Consider the following 18,718-nt stretch of genomic DNA (forward strand, 5'->3'; position numbering starts at 1 on the left):
AACCAGGTATTCATTCACAGTCTGTTCTTCCTTGGTTTTTGTTTATTGTTTCAACTTATTTTATGTTTGTAGGATGTGTGATATATTAAGAAATCTTGTTCGTTTCTTGGTGCTTTTCTGAACTTTATTTGGAGAATTCTGCACCCTGGATACCCAGAAGTAAATGTTTATAAATCAGGGCTGAAATCTGTAACATATACTCTCTCATTTATAACATCTGTAAGAGTTTCTCCCCGTGTTTACATGTGTAATTTATATAAATGATTATTTAAATGTTCAACACTGCATTTTAACATGTCAGGACATTGTCTGTCAACACTGACAAAATGAGCTAATGATTGATCAGTGACATCATCAGTGAATACAGGACACCTCATTGGTCTGTCACTGAAATGATCCTTTATAAAGAGAATTAACTGCCTGTTGCTTCTGAACTAAAGTCTGTCAGAGGAGAAAAAGAAGAAAACATTTCTGTTAAAAGTCGAAGTTGTTAGTGTTTGTCAGGATGACGTGGGTCAGAGTTTCTCTTCTCTTGCTGTTTCTTCTTGTCTCTGTTACGGTGAGTGTACTACAGTGCGGTTTTATTTTCTGACTTTTGAGACAGTTCTACACAGTTATTTTTCTGTATTTTTAAAACAGTTTCAGTGTTTTTATTGCTGCTCTTATATCAGACTTACCGAAGTTAAACTTTAGGGGTGAACAAACATACAACAAGATAATGTTCCCCAAATCAAAAACACGATTTTTGTTGAATGAAACCATCCTGACACAGTCTCAAACAAGCTAAAAATGATAAGGATATAGCTATAGCAGGTTATTTTTGCCCACCCCTGGATATTATAATATGTCACAGTTGAGTATAGTGTATTATAGTACTGTTTAGTACAGTACAAAGTATTGTATGGAGGTTGTAAAGGGCCAAAATAAATTATGAATTAGTTATCAGTGTCATTCATTTGTCTTTGTCCCATGCTGGTAACTTGTATGTACTCCATCAAAGTTCTATCGTACTTTTCTCCATCCTTGCAGCTCTCAACCCAAAGCTCCACCCCAAAGTCAGATGAGTTTCTGGGACCAGTCAAGTGTTTTGAGAAGAAGTAAGTGTTCTGCTCTTTGACTGGCTGGATTATTTTTTATCTACATGATGTTAATTCACTTTGATTTTAATTCGGCAGGTTGACTCGTGAGTCATGTGACCTGGTATTTTGTCCTCCATGGCAGCGCTGCATAAACGGGCGCTGCACCTGTAAACCTCCCTACCTGTGTCCTGCTGAGGGCATGACCCCAGTTTGTGCACGCGACAACAAACAGCTTCGCTCCTTTTGCCAGGTAACAACCTGCACTGTGGCCACTGAGCAAGGCACCAACAATGACAACAAGACAAAGATGAGCGTCAACATGACGGTGCTGTATAGTTCAAGGATGTGCAATTCAAACATTGTCTCAAGTCACATTTGTTTTATTTATACAGCCTAAAATTACCAATCAGCATTTTCCTGTAGATCCCAGGATCAGATAAGAATCACTTTTTTCTCTGAAAATGACACAAAAAAAGACCTGTGGTTGACATTAAAACAATAGACTGTGACCAGAATAAGAATGAGTTCATAGCACAAAAAACTAACTGTACATATAATTTACGAACTAAAATATGATGATTTTCTGTCAAATTACTCTTTGAATACATGCAAAAATGTCATATACTTGAACCCCTGAGTGGTAATATTAGAAATACTTGGGTCACAAAATAATTTCTGAAACTGAAATATCAGCTAAAAACAACACAAATGTTTTTTTTCCTTTTCACAAAAATACACTTTGGCTTTAACAACCTGCTAGATTTCGTCCAAATATCTCTCATGTAAATTCAAACTTGGTGTGGAAATACCTGAAAACAAAGGCAAAGTGGCAAATACAGAAAACTTTTACAAAAGATGATTTCTTCTCTAGGCGATGGCAGCCTCCTGTCAGAGCAAGAAACCCTTCATGTCCCACTTTGGAACAACCTGCACAGGTTTGTCATCAAACACAAAAACAGACTGACAATGTTTTCTTCATTTATCGTCCCCTCATGGTTCTTGTCTCTTAGATTTACTGACGTTCATCTTTCTCTCGTTTCAGCCGATCAGCCAAAGTTCAGAAGTTCGATAGACCAGGGTACAGAGCTGGTTCGGCTCTTTGTTCCTGGTACTGGAGGAGGTGGGGAGGAGGTGCTGGTGTGTCAGGAGCTGTGGGACATGGCTGCTGCCAACGTGGCCTGCAAGGAGGACGGACACCCACTGTGAGAGGGGGGAGGGGCGCCAATCACCGGAAAACCAATTAAATCACCATAATTATACCATAACCTAACTGATGTTTTTTGCAGTGGTAGCCTCGTCCACCGGGACCGTGTCGTACATTTCCCTGAAAAGCTTCGACGATCAGCTTCCGGGCAAATGTGTGAGTGTGCGTTGCCAAGGTTACGAGAACTCTTTGGCAGAATGCGTGATCTACGACAAGGTCAACATCAACAACAGGGAGGTCGCTACAGCAACCTGCGTACAGCCAACAAGTTTGTAATCAGTGTTTCTATTTTGTTCTTTTTCATTTTATCACATTCTGATGTTAGTGTGACCTCTGTGCATATCTGTGTGTTTCAGACAATGAGTGCGACTTCAAGTGTGTGAATGGGAAGTGCGTGTCTCTCAGTCAGACGTGTGACGGCGTTCGACGACTGTGGCGACCGAAGCGACGAGATGTGCTGCAAGAGTAAGACACGGAGATGATAGCAAACATTTACGAGTGAAGGTTGAGTCTAAGGCAGCTGCAGAGGTCCAGGCATTTAATATACAGTAAAATATATTAAAAATATATTTGTAAAAATTTCCCAGAGACGAGAAAAGTGAGTTTTATGTTTTTTAATGCTAACTTTAGGGTTGAACAACAAAAGTACATTATCCCTGCACCACTCTATGACTTTGATGATATATCTCATCTTTCATAATGTGAAATTAATGTGTGTCTCAATGTCAGATTGCAGAAACGGAGCTTTCCGCTGCAGCACAGGTGTGTGTTTGCGTAGAGAAGCAGTTGGTGACGGACAGATCGACTGTCTGGACGGAGAGGACGAATCAAAGGAACACACAAGTACTGACAACAGTGACACACAGACACTTGCAGTGATATGTTTAAATTTGTTAAGCTCTCCCAAATGCTTCATGATCATTTATTTGTTGATCATATTTTGTATTATTTATCTAAGATATGTATAATATCTTATATTTTTATAAGATATGACACAAAAGTAGAGGAGTAAAAGTGGTAGTAGAAGTATGAAGATGCAGAATATACTCAAGTATAAGTATAAGTAGCCTCCTGGTTTGAAAGAAGTGAAAGAATGTCATAAACTGTTCATGTTACTAAACTTTGGCCACTAGATGGCAGCATTGAGAAGAAAACAGAAAACACTGTCGGATCTTTTCTTGATAAATTAATCTTTCTGTTCCTCACAGCGACAGAGACGTCGCCTCCTCCTCTCAGGAATACAGGTAACCATGGTAACACACTTCCAGCCACTGTGCTTCTTGTTGCTATGGAAACATGATTAGTACAGTGGCCTCCCAGTCAATGTCGTGTTGTAGTTATAAGTGACAATGAAGATGACGATTTGTATTTTTTTTGTTTGTGTCTTTCAGAGTACACCTCTCCAAAAAACGGTATGTAGCTTCAATGAATGAATAATTATATGTTTAGTTGTCGCCACGTGTCATTAGTTATATCTGCATACAACTGTCAAGCAAATTTGAAGTGAACGTTTTGAAATGTTGCAATAAAGAAAAGAAAAGGAAACACGAATTAGGGGCATTTCCACCTGTTGGTGTGAAGCACATAAAACCAGCTGTAAAGTGTCACCAGAAGGTGGCAGTGTAGTTACGTTACACATGGCTGTAAAAAAAAAAAGAGTACAGGGTAGAGAAGTAGAAGAAGTGGAGGTCATGAACTGGAAACAACATAAGTTGTTTGCCAACCATCAAAAACCCAGGAAGCAGAAAGGGAAGAGGAAACAAAACCAGTCACCTTGGCCAGCTACAAAAGAAAAATCGAGAGAAGGCCTCAGGAATTTCTTTTAATTGGGCAGCTTAATGGTGCGTTCCAGTTGTATTCAGAAGTCGGAATTTCAGAGTGCCTAGTCAGAAGTTTCAACTGGAACGCCCCCTGAAGTCAGATTTCATGGTTTTAATATGGCTAATTAACAAGAAGTCCAATAACTTCTGTTGATGATCTCATTAAGTTTTAGTTGAGATGCTAAGAAACAACATGGTTTTTCCAAGTCATCTGGAACTCCAAACTGTCAACCCTGCTAATCTGGGTGACTCTGATTGATAGATGAAATTTCAGTTGGATTTTTGTATAAACTTATATTTTTTGTTTAGAAACGAAAGTCACCAGAGTACATCTGGAGTCCAAGCTGAGCTGTGGTGTTGCTCAAACAACAAGAACGAATCATGATGTTGAAGAGTACCAAGGAAGAGCCAGGCACAGGAGAATGTTGGGAGGACAGCCAACAACACCGGTCAGTCGCACATTTCATTATCTTTATTACCACATAAATAAAGTGCTAATGGTTGTAAACCTGACATCTTGCCAATGTCTGTCTACAGTAAATTTCTTGTCTGTGTTTAGACTCAGATCCAGTGGCAGGTTGCATTAGAGATGAACAGCCAGTTTCAATGTGGAGGAGCTTATATCGGAGGCTGCTGGGTCGTCACTGCTGCTCACTGCATCGGGTATGACACATGTAGTAGTACTGGGAATACCAGTGATAAAAGCAGAAATCATAGTATTAATCGTTCCACCTTCTCCAGTGTGATGATTTAATGCTTTTCTGTGTTTCATATAATTGTAACCTGAATATCCTTGGGTTTTGAAATGCTGGTTACCCCAAAAAATGCATGGTTTTGCTTAAATTTTCAAAAAATAGCCACTGTTAATGCATCAGAAATTAAAACTATTAGAAATAAGAAATTATTAGAGTAGTGGTAAAAAAAAAAATTAAAAAAATAAAAATGAAAATAAATAACATCCTCAGCCTTCTCTCTCTTCCAGACCCAACCCATCTCTGTCATTAAGAAACACTGGAGCTTCTGGTCAAAACAGTGAAACCAACAGAAAGTAATAATTTTTTATGTAGTGAACAAAGGAGTTTCTTATTGTACCATTGTCTTTCTCTCTCTTGCAATGGCAGTAATACTCTATTTATTTCACCCAGGCCTCATCCTAGTGCATTTAAGGCAAAGTTTTCTCTTTGGAAGAGGATCAGAGTTCAGCCCTCCACAGATCTTGTTCCTGTTAAGGACATCCACGTCCACCCTGAGTATGCATACATGTTTGTCTGTATGTGCAGTATGAATGATGGTGACGGGCCACATAAATCTTGGTGGGTCTAATCTATCTTGGGTTCACTGCAGAGTTAAACTTGAAGATGGAGAAGGATATGCCACTTTTCTCTTTGAAAGGCTTCTACAAAGTTGCTTCATGTAAACTTCACTTGAACTGGGAAAAGGAGACAGTTTTTAACTTTGAGTCACCAACAGGATGAGGGCAAGATAGCTGAAAATATTTGGGGAATAAAGTGCGGCATGTTGGGGAAGAGTTGTGCAATACACTTAGAAAACATGTAAAAGCAAGGTATGACAATAGGTTAAATGGTTAAACTCTAAATACTTTTAGTACATGTGGGAATGAGGACATCAGATAAGTAAAGTAACATATCGTCAGCATAAAGGGACATTTGATGAGATGTTCATTTTAAAGTTGTGGATAAAATACTGCTCAAAAATCTGGGATAATGGTTCAAAAACTAAAGAAAACAACCAAAGGGGAAAAGGGACATCCCTGTCTGGTTCTTTCAAATGTAACAGAACAGAATTCTTCAGGTTTTATTACAACAGATACTCTGTATTTTTCCTTCACCGTCAAAGCAAATAACGCAGAGCATTACTACACCCAAAGATAAAACTATAACCATGTTAACATTGAATGACTCACTAATGAATCTCTAACTCACCTATAAATTAAGGTACAACCCCATCACCCGTGAGAATGACATCGCTCTGGTGAAGCTGGAGAAACTTCCATTTAGTGAAGAGTGTTTGATGGAAAACCCTGCAGTCACCCCCGTCTGCGTTCCCTGGACCACCCAGCTCTTCCATCCCAACCACACCTGCACCATCTCTGGATGGGGACAGACCTCAGGTACGACAGGTTGGCAGAATGCTACTACGAGTTTTAAATTGTTCTGAAATCCTGGTATTCACTCTGTCTGTCTGTAGGTGGCAGGCTGTCTCTGGTCTTACAGTGGGCCAGGGTCCCCCTTGTTGAAGACTGTGAGAGGTTCTACAATGACAGTTTTAAACCTGGCATGATCTGTGCAGGTATTTGTGGTTATACCCTTGTGTTTTACAGCAGATTAGTGTCGACTGTAGTTCAGAAAAAAATCGATTAGAGCTTTGCCTTTGTGTGCAGGTAATCTGGACGGCAGTGTGGACGCCTGTCAGGGGGATAATGGAGGTCCTCTGGTGTGTGAGGATGAATTAGGTGTTTCTTACCTGTGGGGCATCGTCAGCTGGAGGCAGGGGTGTGTCCCATCGAGATCTCCTGGAATTTATACGCAGGTAAAAGCCTTTGTTTTGGTGCATCCATCAGATAAATCCCTGTGTATGACAGTAAACCTGTTGTTAATTGTAATATTGTTTTTGGTCTCTCGTCCAGGTTGCTCATTACTTTGAGTGGATCAGACTTCATACAGGCTGGCCTACTGTGACCAGGTTCAACTCGTAATAACGCTCACACAATCAGCAACATTCATTCATACTTTATCATGGTTACAGACAAATACTGACACAATGTAAACACTTTATTATTCTTTGTTGCTACAGAAAGTAAATAAACAATATTTCAACCATTAGCAGTGTTTGTTTTTTACGTACCTTAATTACTGTACAGTTAATGAAATGTTGTTATGTTATTGATAAGTTGGTTTGTGTTGTCGCCATTATTCATGCTGATTAATGTGCACTGTTACTCGTCACTGTATCTTGTCATTGTGGACATAAAAACTCACATACACATCTGTGTACTACAGATGTGTATGTGAGTTTATGTGATTATTTGAACTTGTTCTGTCTGAGTCAGGTTTTAGTCCAAACATACTCCTGTTGTCGTACAAACTTAGATTTAAAGGTTAAGTTTGCTGGGGGAGGCCCCTGCCATTGGGGAGTGCTGCACCATAAACATCAGCAGATTGTGCTTCAGGTTGCTTGTGTGAACAGAGCTGAAGCCTCAGAGACATTTTCATGTTGAGCACACAGTGGTTTTGAAATGTTCTTTCATTGATCCAGTGTTGAACATTAACTTGTTTGTATTTCCAGTCATGTGTTTACCCTCTTCAGGGTCGCAGCCTGTTCCATCGTTTGTTTTTCCTCTTCCCCTGCTCACATTTTGATTTGTCATGGTAGGAAAAGCGCAGGTTTTACTAATATCTGCTCTATGCAGCTATCCCCATAAAACCACGACCAGGAAACTGAAACTGAAGCAGCTAAATAATAAACTATCATTCATTTTATTATTTAAACCTGTGGTTATTGTGAAAAAGACATTTTAGTCGCTCATGTTCTGGGTTTATTAGAGAAATTACTGTCTCCAGTTCACCTGAGCCACATTTTTCTGGACTGTAGAAGGAAACAAATGTCAGGTTCAAATCACGACCTTTATAACCGGCCATCGAACCACCGTACCACCAATGTGTTTGTGTTTGTCTGGTTACTGGAATTGGGGTTTTCCAATTCTTCATTTACTGTTATGTGACATTACAATCAGCTGAATCAACCTAGAGTCTTGGCTGTGTACGTATTGACTAGATAAGCTAATGATTGATCGATGACAACACCAGTGGACAGAGGAGATATCAGACTGTCAGCTGAAGTGCTCCCTGACAGAGAGAACAACTGTTTCTCTGTATCTGCAGTTGTTTCTTCATTATTAAGGATATTTTATCATTTTTTCCATCCATGACGATATTTCTGAACACATGAGAAAAGGCATTTTTGTAAGAAGCTGAACTGTCGTTGGAAAATATTCTGTTCATGTTCGTCAAGATGAGATCAGTCAAAGTTTCTCTTCTTTTTCTTCTTCTTCTCGCCGTTCACTCTGGGACAGTGAGTATGAGTGCTTCCATTATTTTCTTTTTCTGAATATTTTGTGATTTTTAGTTTTGTTTATTACTTGTATTAAGTTGAATTTCCTGTTTGATGTTGCATAGTGCAGGTTGAGTAAATACAGAATCCATTTTCACAGAGGAGCATAATCCTGTATTAAATACTGCTGTAGAATTACTCAGACCTTTTACTCAAGTAAAAGTAGCATTACCACAGTATAAACAAGTGAAAAGTCATGCATGATTTGGATAACCATTATTGGTACAAGAATGAGTGCATGGCTTTAACCATTTTAATCATTTTATGTCTAACCAATGACTTAGAATCCAAGATTTTGGTAAAGGGTTTAACATACTCAGCTAGCTCACCAAGACCTTTGGATATTGTAGTGGAAGAGTCGTTATGGCCAAAAATAACAATCGCAGTTGTCAAGCAGGAGAAAGTTACACACAATCATTTATTAGTAAGTGCTATTCTATCATTCGAAGCTACACAAGGAACTGATGCATAGGGCAACAAATTCACACTTGTACAAACTGGTAAATCTGTTAATAACTCTACTGTATGGTGATGTACCAATTGATGTGTGTAACTATATTCTGTTCTGTCCCTTTAGATTGATTTTTAATGTGTTCTATTTGTTCTTCCAGTGGAATCCAGCAGATTCTGAACTGCCATCAGCCATTGACCAAATTCAGCAGAAACAAACCTTTCCATTCCTAATCCCAGACACCACCACAGCCCCAACCCCAGCTCCTACCCCTGAAGCAACTGAGGAAGACGATTATCTGGGTCCACCTGAGTGCCTGGATAAGAAGTAAGTACATTCTGATTGGCTGGGTGTCTTTCTTTGGTTGCCCTTGTTTTAGCATGAACAACAGCAGAATTAGACAAAAAGTAAATGTGTTCCTGTTCCTTACAGTTAAAAACTAACAAGGTTCCATTTTAAAGATACTACTGTTCACTTGTTAGGGACGTTTTTGTCTTTAGGAGCTGTTTGTCTCTTTCCATTTCACACCATGTAATCTGACATCATGTTCATGCCTTTTCTAGTCAGTAGCACTCAAGTGATTTAATGCTGCAAACTCCTCATTGGATCAGTAGAACCACAGGCGATTCTAACGCAGCAGGTCCAGCTGTCTAACACTTAATGCCACCACTCTTTTTCTTCAGTATAAATAGTGTGAGATTAATCTGTTTGCAGTCTTTATGATCTATCTGTCTACATTTATCAGGTTGACTCGTGCATCCTGTGACCTCGTGTTTTGTCCTCCATGGGAACGTTGCATTGAAGGGCAATGCTCTTGTAAACCACCCTATCTGTGTCCCACTGAGGGCGTGACTCCAGTTTGTGGACGAGACCATCGACAGTACCGCTCTTACTGCCAGGTAAAACTCAGTTATAGTGTTGGGTATTGACTGCTAACTCCAAAATTGAATTTTATTTACAGAATGGGATTTGTTATACACATATAGTTTTCTAAGCACATAATCAGAAATGTCAAATTTGGACAAACAGAAAGAGAAAGAATTATATAATTTGTTTTCCAGGTGATGGCGCTCTCATGTCGGACCAAGAGACCTGCCATGTCCCACTTTGGGGAAAATTGTGAAGGTTTGTTCTCACAGATAAATTCATCACCTTGTTATATTTATAGTGTCATTGTAATAATCCTTCTTCCAGTTAACGTTACTGTTATCGCTCTCTCACCACAGAAACGTTTGAAACTTCGATAGACTCAGAAACAGGAGTGATCAAGGTCTCCATTCCTGACCCTAAAACACCTGGAGCCAAGGAGGATTTTCTGATTTGTCGGAAACTATGGGATATGGCAGCTGCTAACGTGGCCTGCAAGAACCATGGGAAGCCGCTGTGAGAGATTTATTTACATAATGCATCAGAAATTTGAACACTGATTTGAACGTGGAAAAAATGTGATGATGTGACTGTGATGATAAATTTTTTTTACCAATATTATGTCTTGTGTACAGTGGGGCAGTGAATGTTGGTGGCATTCACTTTTCAACCCTGAAAAACAACCATCCGCACAAACACTTCCCAGGCAGCTGTGTCAGCATCCGCTGCCAAGGTTATGAGACTTCCCTCGCTGAGTGCGTAATCTACGACAATATAAGGACTGGCAACAGGAAGGTCGCCACAGTGACCTGTTACAATGCATCACAGGCACCAAATGGTGAGAATGTAGTGATTCTTTTCCAACTGTGCCTCCAGTAGGTTTTGTTTTTTCACAACAAAATTCCTCTTACTCTAATCCAGACTTCTGGTTCTTCACTTCTTATCCAGGAGCCACATGGTTTAAGACCTCAGGGTGTTTATCTTCAAACAAACTCCTTACTATAAGTTAAAAGTTACTAAAATGGAAACTGTAGGTCTTGATTGAACTAAGCTAAAGTGACAACATCATCTCCAAGTATAAAGGAGAAAGTACTGTAGTGTCACCAAAGTGCAAACTGTCTAGACATCTGCTGTGCCTTGCTATCCTGCCCGCAGAAAGAGTCCTCAGGACGGTCCTGGTGCCTTCTCCATCATCTCAATAATCTGATCCTCTCTTGTCAGCTGTTTCTGAAATATAACCATCACTTTTTACTACTAATGGTTCCACTTAAAAAGAAGCCCCACCCACAACCTTCTGCCCAGGATGTGGTGAATTGACATAGTAATGACCCACCAAACCAAACATCAAGCACCAAGCTGCAGTGATTCTTTATGCAACATTTTGACATTTTGTGCCCGTGGCTTTCAGAGGACTCTGACTTCAGCTGTGTGAATGGGAAGCGTGTGTCTCAGAAGCAGACGTGTGACGGAGTTGACGACTGTGGCGACCGCAGTGATGAGATGTGCTGCAAAAGTAACCCAAACACACAAACACACACTTGAATGGATTTAATAACCCTGCATGTCCCGTCTCTCACCATGTGAATTATTTTGTTTGTCAGATTGCAGGAATGGTGCTCACCGCTGCAAGACGGGTGTTTGCGTTCATAAAGACGCACTCAGAGATGGACAGATCGACTGCCTGGATGGACACGATGAATCAGTCGAACCCAAATTTGCATACACAAGTGAGACACAAGTTTAAACCAATACCACGAAAACAGAAAAGTATTTACAGGAAAACTTAAATTTAGAAGTTTGTGGAAAAGTTTTGGGGTAAAGGACAACAATGGTTGTCTGATCTGTTCATGTGGTTGAGTTAACGTAAGAACAATAAGTAGATCTTCTAAGTGAGTGTTTTTGTAATATATTTCCAGTATTTATAATAAATACTTATAATTTTCCACAGGGTCAGAGAGTGGACACATGCTACCCCAAAACACAGGTATGGCTGTGACAGATGTGCACACAGCAGTGGTTGAAATTTTCATAGTCATCATTGTTAGTAGTGGTGATGATGATACTGACCATGTTTTTTTTGTTTTGTTTTTTTCAGAGTACACCTCTCCCAAAAAAGGTATGTTACCTAATCAGTGACACTTTTAGCACAGTATTATCAGAAGTGTTATTACACTTTATGACCAAAAGTACATGGACAGTTCCTGTACATTCAAATGAGGTAAACTTTTCTTAAAACTTTGTGGCAGTAGTTGGGGAAAGGTTTGGTTTTCTGCTTTAACATGACAACGTACCTGTGCACAAAGTCCAAGTCAGCAGATCACCGTCTCACAACAGGTCAAGGCCCAACTGTCCAAGACCAAGTTATCCAGACAAATCTCATAACAGCCAGACATGAATTTCAACCACTCTGTTCATGTGTGTTTAGAAACAAGGATCAGCAGAGAGCATCTGGAGTCCCAGTTATACTGTGGGATTCCCAATGCGACCACAGTGGACGATGAGGAAGTTGAGGACCGAGGAAGGAGGAGTGTCCGAGTTAAGAGAGTGGTGGGAGGAATTCCGGCAAGACCGGTCAGTTGGAGGCACAACGCAGTGCTTTGTTTTATATGTTATCATATATCATAACATACACCTAGTTTCAAATGAACACTGTTAATTCCTGTGTGTCCAGACTCAGATCCAGTGGCAGGTTGCAATAGAGGAGCACAGGAAGATTGACTGTGGAGGAGCTTATATCGGAGGCTGCTGGGTAATCACTGCCGCTCACTGTGTCAGGTAGGACGGATGCTCCCGCTCCCATTTTTTAGTACAAATACAGCTGTGCTTTAAGATCAGTGTAGCTGTAACAGCAGTTGTGATAGTAATAGTCTCTCACCTGTGTCTCTTTACCAGACCCAACCCCTCTGCGTTCATGGTGAAGTTTTCTCTCTGGAAGAAGTCTAGAGCTCAAAACACGACAGACATTGTTCCTGTTGAGGAGATTCGCATCCATCCCAAGTATGAATCTGTCGCTCTATAACCCTGTCTGGCTCAACTGTTACACGTGAATGCAAACATTTTCAATTCAATTCAATTCAATTTTATTTATGTAGCGCCATATCACAACAACAGTCATCTCAAGGCACTTTTCATATAGAGCAGGTCTAGGCCGTACTCTTTAAAATAGGTATTTACAGAGAGAGACCCAACAGATCCCACCATGAGCAGCACTAGGAGACAGTGGCAAGGAAAAACTTCCTTTTAAGAGGCAGAAACCTCGAGCAGAACTGGACTCAGGGTGGGCGGCCATCTGCCTCGACCGGTTGGGTTCATTCATTCATTCATTCATGGTAACAAAATAAGCAGAGATGTAAGCATAGTTTTATAATCTTGATGTCCCTGCAGGTACAACGCCAGCAGCTACGAGAACGACATTGCTCTGATTAAGCTGGAGAAGCTTCCGTTCAAGAACAAATGTTTTGTGGATAACCCGGCTGTCAGCGCTGTCTGTGTTCCCTGGTCCACCCACCTCTTTCAACCCAACCACACCTGCAGCATCTCTGGATGGGGACGAACCGCAGGCATGTACATCGCTGTAGAAGAACTGTAACATTAATGTAAATCCAAAAAAGCCTGCGTACAAAGCTTCATGGATCATTTCTGCAGTCAGATTTTCAGTTAGCTTGAATGTTGGAAAATGAGGAAGTGAAGTTTTTACCTTTGTGTACAGATGGCAAAGCAGCTCAGGTGTTGCTCTGGGCCAACGTATCCCTCATCGATGACTGCCAGAGATTCTATAAAGGTCGCTTCAAACCAGGCATGATGTGTGCAGGTGGGTTGGTGATCTGTATGCACTAAAAGCAGGACGTTTTATCGACGTTGCACAGGTGTCATTTTGTCTGTGCATATCTGAATGTGTGCAGGTGATCTGGAGGGCAGTGTGGACTCCTGTCAGGGCGACAGTGGAGGTCCTCTGGTTTGTGAAGATGAACTTGGTGTTTCCTACCTGTGGGGGATCGTCAGCTGGGGAGAGAAGTGTGGTCAGCCAGGATTCCCTGGAGTTTATACACAGGTAAAACCGAGTGTGCATATGAACCGATATACATACAGAAAATATTATAGTAATAGTAAAGTATAAATATAAACACATCAAAAATACATTTATAAATACAGTGTATGTATGTTAATCGTTAGATTTACTTTAATCCCAGATGATTTCAGTAATGAGTTCACTGGTTCAAAACAATATAAACACACAGTTAGAGAACAAAACACTGCTGCAAACAAAATATTTATACAAAAAGACATGTAGATGAATTATAAATTAATTATGTCACTAACTTTAATATTTCTTTGTTTGACCAATGCAGGTTCACAAATAGTTTCACATTAACATTAACTCCATGTGTGTCTCTCTGACAGGTCGCTCATTACTTTGAGTGGATCAGACTTCATACAGGTTGGCCTGCAGTCACCAAGTTCAACTCCTGATAAAACACACACACACACATATGTATACACACAATTATATTCTTTCAACCTATTTTTTGTTTACTGGTTGTATGGTAAGAAAATACCACTTTGCACCCAATAAAATTCCAGTGAAATACATTCCTCAGTTTCTACAACTAACAATTCACATACACGGCATATTAGCCTAATGTGTTTCCACAATTATCAATAATGATTTTCTAAAGGTCTAATATTATTCAGGAACAACTACAAAAAAAGTTACAAAAATTACATTTAATGTCACAAACAAAGAGAAAATGTACAAAAATCTCAGGGGTTTTGTTGGGACTGAACCTGATTCACCGGCAGCTGCAGCCGAATGGCACTTCTCAACCTCTGGAGATCAGCCTCCACCTGCACAAACAAACACACAGTTTAGAAATTCTGCGTTTTGATTATTTCAGGTAACTTCAGCTTGTTTCTTTGATAACTTGAAATCCAGACATCTAATGACTAAAATCCGCAGTGAAAAACGACCAAGATCTAAAAGCGTATTTGAAAAATGGGGCTTAGAACTGTTTAAAAAATTTTGGCACTTTGGCAACCACTGTACTGGTGATTAACAAACATTACCTTTTTTAAAATCACAGATTTCTCTAGGTTTGAAAATTGCTGGAAACATTTGGGATGATTTAAGTACAAAACTCAACAACATATAGCAGAGATCCAGTCATTTTGATGCACAAAATCTACATATGCCTTTTAAATAGTTTATAACTTGTTCTTGGAACGTACTACTTACTGTTAATAACTGTCTTTCCAATAGAGTGATTAATTTTAATTTCGTAGCTTTGGATTCACAACTATAAAGATGTTTCTGACTGATTTGGACTGACCAAAGATGCTGTTTGACTAAAACAGTTTGTGGTCCTGTGTGTAAAAAATGTATGTTAACAAAGTGTTAATCTGTGTGTGTTCATCACCTTCGACAGCTCGTCTTTAAGCTCGTTGTATTTACGAACATCGAATTTCTGTTTAGATGCTCTCTGGTAGAAGGAGAGGAGGAACTGACGATCCCTCAGCCTAGGAATGATGAAATCCTGCACACACACACACACACACATACACAGTCATATATACACAAAATGAAGCACAAACATTAACATAATAAATCCCCTAGCTCCAAACACTTGCATTAATTTAAACCCATTTCTAACCCTAATCATAAAAGCAAACAGACCACGACAATAGAGGACGAAAATAGAGTTCCTGTACCTGTTTGGTCAGGATGTAGTAGCCGAAGAAGATCATGCTGGTGGTGTAGGAGATGAAGTAGGTGACTGGCTCCATGACGTCCCAGGCAAACACATACCTGACCCACACAAATATTATTACTCGGCGACCTGAGAGCAGTGAACTGTGAGTCTCAGGCTTGTGAAATGTGTGTGTTCATTACCAGGTGAGGTAACCCAGGAATCCTCCCTGCAGAGACAGGTAGGCGAGCCCCACCCACCCCAGCATGGATGCTCTAAAATCCGCCTCCCGTGCCATCTGGACTTTTACCTGCACACACACACACACACGGTGATGTTTCCATCACTTCAGAGGACATTACATTGACTTATATACTAGAAGACTAACCCTTAACCAGCCTTAACTAAGTCTTCTTCCTAAATTTTAATGATTTACATGGACTTGCTTTTTGTCCTCACCACGTGACTGTGTGATTTATGTCCCCACCACACTAGTAAAACAAGTAGACCCACTGGGGTTGCAAAGAGGTGGAAAATTTCCAGTAAATTTCTAGAAATTTTCCATGGTAAGTTAAGCTGGGCAGTACTGGAAATATTTATTCCTGTTAATTCCCATGGAAATTTCCAACCCTATGACCCACACACCGTCACATTTACATTCCTTTAGCCACAAATTTTCATTGTATTCAGTATGAAGTAATAGCGGTATTTGATGTGTAGTTGTAATACTATTCAGTATGTAGCAGTAGTATTTGATGTGTAGTACCGTCTCCAGTGGCCTCAGCTGCTGTTTGAGCTGCTCCTGTCTGATCAGCAGCTCCGAGTGTTGGATGTGTTGCTGCTGAGGAAGACTCAGAGCCGAGTGAAGAAGGTGAATCACATACTTCATATCATCTGGACCCAGCACATGTTCATGAGACGAACCTGATACCCAGAGCAAGAGGAGTTTGTGGTGTTCAGTGGTTAACACATAAACACACAAATACCTCGTTATAATTGTTGTTCTGGGACCTAAAAGCTGCTAAATAAATCGCCCCCTACAGACACTCAGAGGCTGTACCTTGTCCAAGTGAGGGAACGTTGTACGTGACATCATTGATGACGAGCTGAAAATCTTTATTTAAAACAGTTTCCATGAAGGTGCATGAGGAGATTCGTTGTCCATCTGAGAAAAGAAAGCAAAACTTAGTTAAATTTTGTGTTGTCATGACATCTTGTGTTATTTTTATGTGTGTCTGTTCCTGTGTTTAAGTTTGAGGAAGTTTTAAAAGTGAAGACATTTATAGAACGTAGGGATATTTTTTGAAGTGACGACATGGTCAAAGACAGTTTTAGAGTCTGGACATTTTGGAAACAGTAGAAACAGCTCAGACTTTAATTAAGTTTATTAAGTTAAGGTTTTAGGTTAGAGTTTGTGTTACAGGTCAGAGTTACCTCCGTTGAGCAGAGCAGCAGTGTGAACTCCGGGGTCTTTGGCTGTGATGTCTCGCAGCAGGTCGCCCACTGTGGTCAACATGGGCGTTAGAGTGAAACGACACTGCTGACCTGCAGGGAGACGCAAAGAGAGGACTGGGCGACCGAGGCTATAATGAAGAGACACATCTGAAAGACAACAACATTAGTTAGTGAGCTTTAGAGATGTTGGAAGATGTATTTTTTAAGTTCAGACAGAGCCGAACTAATTGTTTCTCCTGCTTTCAGTTTTTATGCTAAGCTAGGCTAGGCTAACCACATCCTGATTGCAGCTCTGTCCACGAGACTGATTTTCATCTTCTGCATTTGTACTAACTATTTCTTTTATGTGACGTTGTAAAGAAAAGAAAGACAGAGTTTACCTTTGGTTGGAGGTCGACTGCTGTAACTGGAAACGAAACCATGCTGACCAGACTGAACTGGACTGAGAGAGAAAAACACATGTATCGTAGTCATTTATCAGTTCCCTGACAATATTGGATTCATCTTGCTCTCTGTTGGCTTTCGGGTGTGTATCCAGTTAAGTAGTTTTTGCACCAAAACCTAACCAAACCTTAACCGCAGAGGTGGCAGGTAAGGAAACACTTGTATGAATCATTTTCTGTGTTAAATAGGTGTGGCCACAAAAACAATGGAACTGAGAAAAAGAGAGAAAAGCTGAATATTTGAGAGACATAGAGAAAGAGATAGAAGGTAGAAATATGCTTGAAAGCTGTGTGAGTACACTCATTGACATAATGCATTCCCTAGCCCCTAACCCAAACCTAGGCCTAATTCTAACCCTAACTCCAAAACCAAGTCATAAACCCCAAACATTTAAACTTGACAGCTCCAGCATTTTGGTTCCCAGGAGGCTCTCAGACCCCACAAGTATAGTGGGCACCCAGTATTTGGACAGCACAAATATAGTAAAACCAGCCCCCAAACACACAATGACAGTAGGAATAACACAAGTACTAGCAGTTGTTGTACTAGTAGTAGCAGGAGAAGTATAAATAGTGTTATTAGTAGTATATAGTCAGAAGTATTTGTGTTCTTTGTGTAAATGTTAACATCTTTTCTGCTGTGGTTTCAGTTAAACACAGACAAATTATTTAGTTAAATAAATAAAAATGGATGAAAAGTGCAATATTTTTCCCATATTTATCGCTTTAGTCTGAAATCTCTAGACTTTAAGTTTATAAATGGAAGAATTTCCACTTTTAAATGTATTAAACTCACCGTGTAGATTCTGAGTCTTGTGGGGCGAGAACAGCAGAAACCAAACCTGCAGAAGAGTGTGGAAGCAAACATGATGAGACACTGACCTACAGGAGGAATGAACTGCTTCTTTTCAGTGTCGTAAACCAGCTGACATGAAAGAATGTCCCTGAGGCAAGCAGAAACAGGTTTTATGGCAGCAGGAAGAGGAGGTTAACTCTTACCTGACGGGAAGAGTCAGTTCTTTAAAGTTTTAGATTAACACTCTTAACAGGTTCAGTAGATTCTCCACAGATAACAAAGTTAATTCTAAAAGTGTCTCCTAAACAGAACAGGTGTGGAGCTACATCAAAAGTTTTACTTTTTCTTATTAATGTAGTAGCAGAGAGGCAGCACTGCTCACATTGTTTTCTGATTGTCTACCTGTTTGAGGCACCTTTCACACCTTTCAGACAGACAGCAGGTGCGAAAGGGGCCTCGGCCATGGTCTGGACAAAAGCACCAAAATTTGAACCGAAAAAGGTGGTCTTAGTCAAGCTCACACTAAACCATTGTTTTGTTCATTTGCAGTTCTAGCCACTGTAGATAGATGAAGACCATGTTTATGTAGCAAATTTGAACTGGTCTCAAGCACAGAAACTTAAACTTGCAGGTTAATTAGAGTCCAGACTTACTTAATACTACATAACATTAGTAAATATTTTTAAATACTTTTTTCAAGAGTGCACAAGTTAAATATTGAGTTTTCTGCACTGCACAAAAAGTTTTGCTTCATACAGAAAAAAAATCAAATAGATGATCATACAAAT

At 39.9% G+C, this 18,718-nt stretch overlaps 3 protein-coding genes across 3 annotated transcripts; 2 read left to right on the forward strand and 1 right to left on the reverse strand.

The window, feature by feature from the left end:
* Positions 1 to 390: 390 nt before the first annotated feature.
* LOC108892255 (complement factor I-like) lies at positions 391 to 6,946 on the forward strand. Its single transcript, XM_051072668.1, is given in 19 exon segments — positions 391 to 559; positions 1,030 to 1,097; positions 1,176 to 1,329; positions 1,951 to 2,014; positions 2,122 to 2,280; positions 2,366 to 2,551; positions 2,640 to 2,707; positions 2,709 to 2,748; positions 3,013 to 3,126; positions 3,492 to 3,527; positions 3,675 to 3,695; positions 4,413 to 4,552; positions 4,663 to 4,766; positions 5,086 to 5,151; positions 5,249 to 5,353; positions 6,059 to 6,234; positions 6,312 to 6,413; positions 6,505 to 6,653; positions 6,751 to 6,946. Coding segments are annotated over 19 exon segments (1,875 nt in total). The 5' UTR covers positions 391 to 505; the 3' UTR covers positions 6,820 to 6,946.
* A 976-nt stretch (positions 6,947 to 7,922) lies between these two features.
* On the forward strand, positions 7,923 to 14,142 carry cfi (complement factor I). Its single transcript, XM_018689721.2, has 17 exons — positions 7,923 to 8,195; positions 8,846 to 9,012; positions 9,431 to 9,584; positions 9,747 to 9,810; positions 9,912 to 10,068; positions 10,188 to 10,390; positions 10,961 to 11,065; positions 11,154 to 11,279; positions 11,501 to 11,536; positions 11,648 to 11,668; positions 11,978 to 12,123; positions 12,224 to 12,327; positions 12,445 to 12,549; positions 12,937 to 13,112; positions 13,262 to 13,363; positions 13,455 to 13,603; positions 13,954 to 14,142. Exons 1-17 carry the CDS (start codon positions 8,124 to 8,126, stop codon positions 14,020 to 14,022), a joined length of 1,956 nt encoding a protein of 651 aa, XP_018545237.1. The 5' UTR covers positions 7,923 to 8,123; the 3' UTR covers positions 14,023 to 14,142.
* Positions 13,975 to 18,017, reverse strand: LOC108892268 (calcium uniporter protein, mitochondrial-like). Its single transcript, XM_018689722.2, is given in 10 exon segments — positions 13,975 to 14,397; positions 14,967 to 15,083; positions 15,259 to 15,355; positions 15,440 to 15,546; positions 16,003 to 16,160; positions 16,297 to 16,401; positions 16,671 to 16,838; positions 17,072 to 17,111; positions 17,113 to 17,133; positions 17,931 to 18,017. Coding segments are annotated over 10 exon segments (969 nt in total). The 5' UTR covers positions 18,003 to 18,017; the 3' UTR covers positions 13,975 to 14,313.
* Between the last annotated feature and the right edge of the window lie 701 nt (positions 18,018 to 18,718).

This window comes from Lates calcarifer, linkage group LG9, assembly GCF_001640805.2.
Source record: "Lates calcarifer isolate ASB-BC8 linkage group LG9, TLL_Latcal_v3, whole genome shotgun sequence".
Lineage (NCBI taxonomy): Eukaryota > Metazoa > Chordata > Actinopteri > Centropomidae > Lates > Lates calcarifer.